The following is a 12,397-nucleotide window of genomic DNA, read 5'->3' as shown; positions in this document are numbered from 1 at the left end:
ACTTTGTAAAATAAATTTGAGTATGGTGACTGTGCATGTGCAACAGTAGACAGAAGCAACGTAATGCACACTCCAGGCTAATTGACACCCCGCCCCATGACAGGCGACACGTGTAGCATGCCATGACACCCCAGTATGAAAGGTTTCAAAGGATATCACTATGATGCTGGGAGACATGTCACATATTGCTTGTTGCTTCAGTATTAAATATCCCTTAAGAATTCAAATAAAACCAACATCTGAAATTGCATTTCCTTTTTTATATACATACTATAGAAAATGTAAAAGTATAATGTAATCTTAATACAGCATTTTCCAGACTTACCTACATTGAAGTCCACAGAAAACACAAAACTCTGTGAATCAACACTGTGTTGCTCAACAGCTCTCTTGTACCAGACTTCATCAATAGCTCTACCATTGAATGTACTGAAGTGTCTGAAAAAGATAGTTGCTGATATTAGCATTAAAATTATGGAACAAATCTTTTTTCCTTCTTAGACTATGTCCGAAAGGTGCAAGCAAACATCCTTCAAGAATGGTCTCGCAGTTCAGTCTTGAAACCTTGGACTGGAAACTAAAATCTTTCGAATTGCACTTTGACTGCAGCACCAGATCCGATCAGGAGATAAAACTAAGAACACATTGTTTTTCCCACATTATAACCATAGAAATCGCATAGCATTTAAGAAAGTTATTGTACTTATATTTCCACACAATAGAAGAACTACAACCATCATCTGGCTGACTTGCGACTTCCATGATTTCAAACAAGTGAGCAACAAGTGCACAAGTCTAGTAAACAAGTCTGCAATGATGGACCTTTCAGATACAACCTCACTTTATAAATAACTGACAATTTGAAAGGGAAATGTTCGAAACATGAAGATGTAGTTTCACTGCTAGACTCTTAGATAGTCACAATAGCAACTTTTCCACTATTACGAAACTTAATCTGAAGAAGTTGACAAAAAGTTACCTCAGAATATTGATCAGGTGAATTCTGAACTAATTTTCAAGCTTTTGAGAGCCTTCTCTTGATTCATCTTCAAGAAGTGAAGTTAGCTCTTGGAAGTTTTTAAACTACTCCAAAACTTTCCTGATCATACTCCAAAAAAAGAACTAAAGGAAACATTGAGTTAGTTCAAAAAATTGAGTGGAGAATGCAGGAACCAGATTGATTTGTTTTCCAAAAATAAAAAAAAATAAAAAAAATATTTTTAATTGAGATGTTGTACAATGTAAACTTCATAATTAAAAGTTCTCCCTAACTTTCAAAGACTTTACATGAACAAGGTGTAAACATGTTTATAACAAAATAGAATAACTATGTAATACAGTGTATTAATTATATGAAATATGTAAAAGAAAAAATAGAGAAAAACAGTGTGGTAGATATTCACTAATTTGCTGTATCAAGTACAGAAGGTTGATCCGCGTATATGTGTCCGATTTTTTACCTTATGAAAATCCACGGGACCACCATTGGTTGGCCTCAATGTGATCACCATGTCTCTTGGCAATAGTCCTGCACTGTAACTTGCATTGTAGGAGGCTATGACGAAGTACAGGGAGTGAGGAAGTGGAATCTTCTGCCATTCCTCCTGACAGGCTTTCCACAAACCCCCGTGACATGACGAGAGGAAAGTGCTCGTTTCAGTATACCAAACCCACAGAAATCCATGGAACTCTCATCCGGTGACTTCACCGGTATATTGTGAAATGGAATAGCCCAAATGCCGTTGTCTGTCACCATCTGTTGCAGGAAGTTCTGTGTAGAACAAGTTGTGTGCGATGAGGCCTTATCCATATACACAGAGACTTGATTTACGACATTCCCATACAAATGCGGTAGATCGTCTGTATAAATTGGGGTCAGGATATGCTGCTGAAAGAACGCATAGTTGATTTTACATTTTTTTGGGACCTGATGAATAGTTAACTTGCCTTGATAGGTGTATCCGCGACAACCAGAAATCTCTTCGAGAAAGTTGCTTTGCAATGACGGACAATCTGGACAGCATTTTGCATTGCGTGGAGTGTACTTTGTGGCTCGAATTTTGCGACAATCTGATAGATAAATCCATGCCCCATCTAGTGTGGCCACAAACTTCTACTTGTCCCCGGATAAATGGCGTTCGTAGAGGTACCTACTGGCCTACTGTTGGTCGTTCTCTCAGACCGATGGGCCTCACTGAGGTAATGTTCACGGCTTTTAAAGAACATCTGGAGGTTTAATTTCTCACACAGGGTGAGGTTCACAGTTGACTGGGTCACGTGGAGTCATATGGCCATCACGCGTTGCATCGGGGTTTTTTCCTGTAGCGCCATTCGATGCAACTTCCGAGACACAGGTGGCGTCACTGCAGTGCACGCTCACTTCCTCGTCCCCCTGGTGGGTGACAGAATAGCTGGAACCTTGTGATTTTTATGCAGCTTGATTATGTTCTTGATAGTCGTCGAACCCTGAATTTTCAACACCGAATATTTGGCATGGAAAAGTGCAACTACCTAGCCCTCCCAAAAACGGTTCACCTTAGGAGCCATGATGCACACAACACATACTCGTGATAGTGCCACAATAGTACAGGCTCTAATCATCCTCCTGCGCTTTTAACCACTTGGATCGGTCTATTCTGTGCGCAGAGGTGACGGTTCAAAATCGGACACATATACCTTCTGTAACAGAGAGACAATGAAAATAATAGTTTATTATGATTATTTTATGAAACAAATTGATATTGTTTTTTGATGACTATCTCTATTATTCAGTTTTATGTCAAAATTTCTGGCGATCCATCTTTTAGTCATGATCCTGAGAGAACTTAATTATTTTTTACAGAATGTTGTTCTAAAATACCAAGATATCCTCTTCTAAAATGTAATGGAAATTAAAATCTACTTTGCTTACGGTGCTTGAGTCTTTTTGAGACCTCCAGGGCCTGGATGATCTTGCCACCTGAGTAGACCACTTCGAGTTGCTACAAATGTCAAAGTCTGCCCAAACATTTGATAGCCTTGGCTGAAAATAAAGATCAAAATTAATTTTTTGAAAAGGTTTCATTATTACACTTGACTAGTGATCAACAGGAGAAAAATGATTAACTTGTTATGAGTTGTTATGATTTGTTGTTTTAGGTCCACTTTATGCACAGACAGGCTGATCAGGACTGGACAAACAGTTCAATGTGGGATCTGAATCACTATGCACCTTCAGCAGGTATCAAACTCAGGCCCCCCCCCCCCTTGAATACAAGGGGGAAATATTATCACTATGCCACCTGGGAGACCCTGTAACTTATTACGGCTATTCTTTATATATGGAAACGCAAAATGTAGTTGATAAATGTTTGTTATTATTTATTGTATAATTAATTATGCAGGAGACATTTTTCTTTGTAAATGCTATCAACTGACTGGGAAAGGAAGTAAAATATATTAATCAATAAATTATTTTCAATACTTTACATTTGTAGGGAAAATAAAAGGTTTTTATATAACTATTTCAGAAAAAGAAGGAATAATGTATTCATCTATTCTGAAATCAGTAGTGGTTCCTGTATGTAAAGTAGATTCTTTTATACTGGATCTTGCTGTGAAGAACAAAAGCAATTGATATGAAATTATTTCTAAAATAATTACATTGCATTTACATGAATATAACATTTTCTGATATTCAAAACAATGATGATTTTTAATAATCATAACATTAACATTACTAATGTTCCACAAAATAATTCAAAATTTATTTTTATATAAATGAAGATGTAATACTGCCTTCAGAAATGATGAAAATAGTTGTGATACATTGTAGTAAAAAATACTGTCAAATTTCTAGCACGTATTGGAGTGTTGAACCAATTACGTACAGGATATTGGCAGAATATCTAGAACTTTAGACATGTTGTTGTGTATGTAGTTAATATGAATGAATTCAATGGTCATTGCTTTTTTATTGATTTGATTAATTCATCTGGTTGTTTTACTTTGCTTTTTTGCCACTTTTAGCTAACTGCGAAGATGAGAATGAATGATGATATGATGAAATTGACGAAGGGACACTCACAAAGAATGCCCATGCCCAGACCAGGATTTGAACCCTTGTTTTCACAGTGTGATGTGCTAACTACTCCACCATGGAGGTCGGCATCCAATATATTGAGAAATTCATGATATTAATAATCTGAATGACTCTAATAATTATTACCTATGGGATTTCAGTAACTAACGGTATGAATTTCAACACATTAGCATGCAACATTCAAGTAAATTTGAAGCTTTGTTGAACTAATAACAATTATTTGATAACAGTGTTAGCTTCTACATTATTTAATATCTTAAACACAATGGGACCTTGAATATGTAAATACGAAAAGTGAGTGGGTACTGCTTCATCATCTAATCTTCTGTTTCCTTTGGTCTGAAAGATTAATCTTCGTTAATTTCAGCATCCTCATGAATAAAGAGGATTAGGAAAATAATAATAATAAAATATACATTGAAAGATTAACTATTCTTAGTCAGAACTACTTTACTGTTCACTTTGTTTATGCTATGTGACTATGAATTATAGGCTAGAACAGCGGTTCCCAAAGTGTGTGCCGCAGCACCTTCGGGTGCAGTGGCTGGCTTACAGGGCAGGGACACTGCAAAATGTTCCAATATTTTCACTGAATTGACTCTTGCTTGTTAGTCAATGATATGATTGTTCCAAGCATGTGCTTTCTAATTTGCCTACCAGGAGTCACAGTTTGTTGGCACATTGTCATAGACGTGAATGCTCTTGGTGGTGGAGAGATCTGTGCTTGCACTCCCAAATAACTGGCCTGTTGCCACGTGTGCTCGCTTGTGCTGGAATCAGTGACAACAGTGCCCTGCAGATGGCAGAGAAGGTTTTGCTAGGAGCCTTGCCAGGTTAAAACTTCTGGCCTATAGTGTAGCACTAAACATGTATGCATTGAGCTGTAATTAGCATGATGGATATATAATATGAATATCCCAATACAAAAATTACCTATACTAATAGATTATTGATGATTGATATTATTGATTCAATAATAATAATCGTTGGTGCTTTGATCTGACATAGTAGAGCACAAACTTTGTAGAATCTGATTGCTATGTATTCATTCACCTGATTAATAAGTATGAGGAAGCAGATGAGTGTGAAGGATTTCATATGATGGAACAATATATTGATAATTGTTTTGAAAAACATAGGCGACTTTTTATTTTCATAACGGATGATACCAAATTAATAGAATTATGGAAATAAGTCACAAGCTATATGTAGAAGCATTTAATTAGTAAAAACTATCAGAAAATCACATTTATTATCACAAATGATCATTTTGAAAGTACATTAAAATAAATAGTAATGAGAAGAACAATTGTGCACACATTCACATACAGAAGAGGATTTTGATGATACAAAATAGAGGCTGAGTACACAAATACATCATGGTTAAACTTCATATATGAAAAAATAGTTGCTGTAATAACTATTTTGGAATCTTTCAATGTTTATGTTATCACTGAAATTTTTCTGTAATCGGATTCAAGGACAATGATAGAAATTTTGAGAAAATACTGACAGCATAACAACATTATTAATTTATTGGAAAAAATATTTGAAAGATGTATATCTGTACTGTATACTGATTTGAAACTCTGAGAATAAGATTACGTTTAATGTGTGTGTATCTGGTTTCTAATGTTTCTCTGACATGTTGAGATTCAGATATATTGTTAGAGTTCCACTGGCGTAGCACAGTTCTCTGGAACCCACAACAAGTAAAATGTTGGGGGGCCTCTTAGTGAAAAAGAAAATATCAAGGTGATGCCAGAGTGGGTCAGACGAACAATAGTTAGGGTAGCCCCCCCTGCCCCTTCCCCTGTTGTAAAATAAATTAACTTAATAACAAATACCCTGCCTTCCCATTTTTTTCTCACCATCTTAGACTATATATCAGTGTAGAAGCTTATCGAAACTGAATCAGGATGGTTTGAATCTCTCCTCAATAACTATAGAAGGAGAAACTAGAAATGTTTGTTCTTACTTCAACACAGTGGCACAGCCAGGATTCTTTTCTGGGGTAGGGGAGGCTTCACGCAGCCAAATATTTTGTATTTTTTGCTTGAAACTTTTTTTTTAAATAGGTTACATATAACACACAGACATTAAAAAAAATACTGTTTCGGGGAATTGTTTAAAGGATAGTAAACACTCCTTTTTTTGGACTTAGGTGGATGTTCATTCTGCCCCAAAAGCCAACCTCTGGCTGCACCAGGCCAAGATTCAACGTAATTAGACTTCTAATATTAATAGTGAGTAATATACTCAAGAAAACGTATCATTTCAGTTATGGGGGTTGACCTGGATCCCTAGATTGTCGATTGTGACCTAACATCACAAGGTCAATTGCAATCTGCTATGGAGAAATAGCAGCAGACTCCAGTCTTGAGAAATAGTAAAGTGGTGATAGGACTCTTATTATTTGTCACTCATTGAAATGCCGATTTGAAGGACTGGATCACCCAAAAGTTTGTTGCCATATTATTCATAATTTTTACTATGCCATTTCGTTTGTATAGACCACTGATATTTGTTTAAGACTTTAGCATGGAAGAAGAACCATTTTATTAATAATCATCAGTGCTTAAGTTATCGACTGGTTGATCAGCTGAATCTTTCTACTGGATTCATAACTTTACTACACTACACTATACAATAATACGCTACACTACGTTTACGACAAACTGCATAGCTATAAAGGTATGAAATGAGGGATATTTTCATATTGATGGCCATCTGCAAGCAAGTAATGTAATCCTGCATTTCAGAGGAGACCAATATGTCTAGTTACCTGAGCCCCTCTGGCTGAGACTGATTATTATCGCAGACGTCGTCACATGATACATTACTGGGAACCAAATTTCTGTTTTGTAAATCCATTTTTTTTTAATAAGCAACATTATCTGTTGAATTTCTGGGATGATATAAAATTTCAGGGCACAGAGAGAGAATATTGCAGGGACCCCTAAACCTCGCCCCACCCCTCCCTGCATTGCTGGAGTTGCCGCTACGCCACTGTAGAGTACCATTTCATTTGAGATATTTGAATCTAATTCATGATGTAATACACAATTTACTTACCAACTCTAAGATAAAAAATTACTTCATAAATATTTGGAAAGATTAGAAAAAATATTAAAATATTTCATTTAAAAGGAGGAATCAACAATTTTCCTTGCATGGGACAAGAAAAGTACAAATATAAAAAAAATGTATCCTTTTAGAAATTTTAGAAAAATAAATTAGTTCTCCAATAGCAGATAAAAATTAGATTCATTATTATTATGGAATATCTAAAGGAAAACAGCAATGATATTAGTTTTGTTCCCAAAGAGCTGTTAGAAATTTTTAAAAATGTATTAGAAATCCCAGTGTACGTTTGCTATAAGTTGGACACAAAATGCTTAGTAAACATGAACAAGTGAGCATAGAACAGTGTACATTAGCATATAAACCTTACTCTTACAAGCACAAGACATAATAAAAGTTCACAGTTAAATAAGATAACTGATTTATAAATGGCAAATATATACTTGTCTCTTTAAAAATGTTTCTTAATTTGACATACACATAGTCCGTAAATTCAATAGCCTTCAGATTAATATGTGTGTATACAACTCTGAATAAAATTATGGAAGGTGGAATATTATTATTATTAATATTGATTTTATTATTATTATTACTATTGTGTTATCAAGTGTTATGTTCTTATTTAGTTTTTAAATATAAACCATTCTTATTCACTGCATATGATATAATAACAATTATGTAAGTGTAAATTTCAAATAAATGTTGATTACCATTATTATATAATAATATTTTTTGAAAAGTACAGAATATATCATTGTATTCTTAACAATGATCATGAACAGTAAGTTGATGTGTGTGAATATTTTATTAAATTCACATACTGATTATCAATATCTAAATATTTCCAAAGGACCACAATCCATATGTAGGGTGTCGGCAAAAAGTTTAAGGACACACAAGAAATAATATCACATGTACGTTGCTCATGCCATTTAATCATGACAAAACATTCAAACATGGGTCAGTAGTGCTGTAAGCCTATATGTATTCAATCTGACATGGAATGTATTAACCTGTTACATAACTCAATTGTCACCTGGTATGTGGTAACAGCAAGCTGTAGTTTGGCAACATTTGTCAACTTCATTTTGGACAACCTATAGCACACAGGTTCTCAATTGTGTTGAAGTCTGAACTTCTTGGAGGTCAATGCAGCACGTCAACATCGTTGTTATCACTTAACGTCTTGAGCAATCAATTTATTCCCCATGTTGACGACAGCATTGCCACCGGTCCACAACAACAAAAGGGTGGCTACTCACTGGGAATTCCTTGAATTCCAGGAATTTGTGTGAATTATTGGCTCTGGGTATTATGCGTGCATTCTGCGTGAATTTTTCTTTATAGACGTGAAAAATTGCAACTTTTATTAACCCAAATCCCATTGAATTTATAGATGCTCTGAAGCAAGTTTTTCACAGTTTAACTTTTATATTTATCAAGGAAGGAAAAGAAAGCTGCGTGTAAAATAAATAAATAAATATAATATTTCTCTCAATCTGCTTCCTTTGTTAGTGTCCTTTGCAGAACAATCTACCTGACAGATGGAAGGTTATTGCAATATGCTTGAAATTGATTAGGTAAATTTTAGTTTGAAATTCTTGTACAATTAACAATTTTTCGTAGATTAATACATACGTAACATTGGTTGATTTATTGATTTGGTGTTTTAAGTTCACTTTATGCACAGTAAGGCTAATCGGGCTGGACCTAGAGTTTAAAGTGGGATCCGAACCACTATGTGCCTCCACCAGGTATCAAACCTGCAACCTCTTGATTACAAGGCGATGACGCGAGGACTGGCCCTACATACCGTAACACTTGTCACTTGTGTTTGTAGATGTATTTCGAGTTTGAATATGTGAAATCTCAAATGTAAACTCCGAACCGTAAGTTAAATATTTTAAATATATGCACCGATTAATTGAATTGAATTAAAATCTTTGGATACATTGGAATCACAAGGATTCTTTATATTGTTGATATATTTGTGTATGTATGTGCATGGGTGGTGAGAGTCAGTAATACAGTGAAAAAAAAAAAAAAAGGTAAAGTGTTCCCCTGTGCATAGCACCACGCCATGAAGGCGTATAGGGGGTGTGGGGGTAACGCCCCACACTTTCTTGATCCGGTCGTGAGTGGGGGTGATGTGATCAGCATCACGCCCCTGACCGCCTTTACCCCCCAGGGTTTCCCCCAGGTACCCATGTTATTCGACGCTGGGTGGGCGCCGGGGCCGCTTTCACCGTTAGAAAAGTTCCCGGATTTGAACCGGCCGGGGATCGAACCCGGGACCTTGAGCATGGTAGTCAGACGCGTTACCGACTGAGCCACCGCGGCCATAGTTTTGGAACACAACATGGTAGAGAGATGAACGATACTCAAAGCAAAGAGAAGACTGTTTAAAACCCCACCATTATTTTATGGACACACTGTATGTAAGGTTGAAATAGAGAAAACATCTACTTGTGCACTTGAATTTTTGGAAAGTTCGCCTTGAAAACCGAGAATTGTACTTGAATTTTATCATGATCTTAGAGTGGCCACCCTGAACAAGCCTCTGTCCTCTCAGACATGCTAGAGAATGAATCAGCTGAGCAAGGGGCACTCAGAACTGTTTCAGTGTTGCCAACACATTCATACTGACATTTTCATTTCAATGTGTTGCAAACATGACTGCCAGGTGGTATCTTTGCAGATTGTCTCCAATTTGCATACACAGTTCCAATGGCTGGTAGCACCCTCATGTGGGTGGGAATGCATGGTTTCCTTATTTTTGTACCATGTTTCTTTTCATAGCCCATTGTTGCCAGTAGGACTATGCAACGAGGCCAATGCAATGCATTCCGTTTACTCATTTTCCCCAATTTCTTGTTTGGGTTTTGACCCTCCCATTGCAAACGAACATGTTCATTCGGACCACACCCAATAGTGATCCTATTTGGTTCTTGTAGCAATACAATGCTGTTGAGTGCTCTTTCATATCCAATATCGATATTGCCACTTTGATAGAAAGTATAAGGACAGGACACTTTTGTTTGTATTTTGGGGGTATCCTTAAACTTTTTTGCTGACACTGTATTTATTACATTTGGCGCTTGAAAAGTTTTCACTGATTTCTTTTTCTGATTTACATCTTCACACACAAACATAGTCAGTTGCAACTCTACTCTTTCCGTGATGGTAATTTAATTATTGCCTGTGGTCATTTTTGATTGTTTTTAAATTGGAATGATCTCATCTTAATCCTTTAGGAACTAGGTGACTTTTTCTTGATTGATAATGTAATGCAGTATGCTTGGTTGTCATATGAAGTTGTAGAACAGTATATTTATTGTAGAGCAATAAATATACTGTAAGACTATAATATAAATTACATTGATTTGATGACAATATTACTGATGCTGATTTATGATTCATCAATGAGGCTAGACTAACATTAATTTTGGTATATACTGTATGTAAACATATTCCCTTGTAGTAGTTAACATATGATATTTATTATTAAATAATAAATGTTTTGGTGATTGATACATTTTTATTTTTAATCAGAGTAATTATATACAAGTACATAAACAAGAAAAACTAGCTCATTTGTTTTAGCACAAATTTCTAACATTCATACATTCATCCTCTGAGAGTAATGAAGATTTTTAGTTGGAAATAATCCCTGCAATACAAATGGACATCTTACATGAATTTGGCAATAAAATTCAATCACTCTGCTTGACAAATGTTTTACATATATTCTAACGGTATTTGCATCACCTTTATATATCATAAGACTGTTTGTTATGTAGATATGTATGGACCAAGACACTTTTCAATACACATTTTTACTTATTTATATTTCTGTAATTTTACACACAAACTGAGTGCAACTGTGTACTTTACCTCGATAACAGAAACAGCAGCGTTGCTATTGGGCTTATTGCATAGAATAAGAGTATTGGTTAGTGAAAAAATCAAGGTAAAGGTGCATAAGACAGAGCATCAAGAAAAGTATTCAAATGTGATTAAAACTTAGATATTTGTACTGATCTCCAGCAAAATACATGCAGAAACATAAAGTCTAACAATCAAAAAATGTACATATCATTTAACAACACTTTTGAAACATAACATTTGAGAAAAAGTACAAACAGTGAATAATATCCACTAATATTGCATTGCACACAGGAATCTCTAACACCTTAGAACTTCTTATAGTCAGCATTGCCTTTAACATATCTTAAAATATAAAGGATTTTTCATCAATACCCTCTAATTTCTAACAAAACTTATTGCGCATATATTTTTAATGTGATTACATTACAATTTATTGACTTTTCACTGGGAAAATTAAAAATAGTTCAATTTATTTAACAGTTCAACTATTTTTAATTTTAGTGGATGTAATTTTTACATACGTGGAAGAAACATAATTATATAGTTTTGTTTACTTGTCCATATCTGTACTAAGTAAAATAAGTTAAAATTCTACTAATTAGTTTTAAGCTGTAATATATATAGTTGCAATATCTTAACAGAAGTATGAGTAATAAGACAACCATTTTAAATAAATCAAAAACAAGTACTAAATAGACAACATTCGATGTTCCATCATTGTAATTTCAAATTCTAATTCAGCAGATGAACGAAAACAAGTATATCTGTGTGTGTGTGTGTGTGTGTGTGGGTGTGTGTGTGTGTGTGTGTGGGTGTGTGTGTGTGTGTGTGGGTGGGTGGGTGTGTGTGTGTGTGTGTGTGTGTGTGTGTACATAGCTGCTGCAAGTATAAATGTAGCTGTCTATGGCAAACTATATATACACATACAACTGCACTTAAATGTATGTAATTAGAATGAAGCAAAATGATGTAATTAAAAATAGATCTGGAAGCAGTTTTTACACATTGTACTTCATAAGTATTGTGTGCAACTTCTTGGAATTTCCCCCACTGCAGGAGATGCCATAATTATGTGAGAACCAGAGGAACATAACTCCAATTTATCAAATTTACAGGAGAGAGGAAATTATGTACTCATAAGAATATGTCTGACTCTTAAAGGGAGTCAGTTAATTGAAGATACATGACTCCAGCTTACTGCTAAGGATCAGAAGTGGTGGGTGATATGTCACTCTGTCTCCAAATAAAGCTCATCTCAGGAGTTTATTTAAACATTACTGAAAACTGCATTTTTGGAGTTAACGTTACTCTGTTTTTCATACAATGATATGTATATGGCATGTT

At 35.1% G+C, this 12,397-nt stretch overlaps 1 protein-coding gene across 1 annotated transcript in view; it reads right to left on the bottom strand.

Moving 5' to 3' along the window:
• Nucleotides 1-12,397, bottom strand: part of stol (voltage-dependent calcium channel subunit stolid) — a 309,278-nt gene that overhangs the window by 32,183 nt on the left and 264,698 nt on the right. The window contains exons 21-22 of the mRNA XM_083132012.1: nucleotides 2,912-3,022; nucleotides 326-438 (exon numbers count right to left, since the gene is read on the bottom strand). Coding sequence (XP_082988138.1) covers nucleotides 326-438; nucleotides 2,912-3,022 — 224 coding nt within the window. The remainder of the gene's footprint in view (nucleotides 1-325; nucleotides 439-2,911; nucleotides 3,023-12,397) is intronic.

Source organism: Lepisma saccharinum, chromosome 1, assembly GCF_977018435.1.
Source record: "Lepisma saccharinum chromosome 1, izLepSacc3.1, whole genome shotgun sequence".
Classification (NCBI taxonomy): domain Eukaryota; kingdom Metazoa; phylum Arthropoda; class Insecta; order Zygentoma; family Lepismatidae; genus Lepisma; species Lepisma saccharinum.
This window is presented reverse-complemented; position numbering and strand designations above follow the sequence as displayed.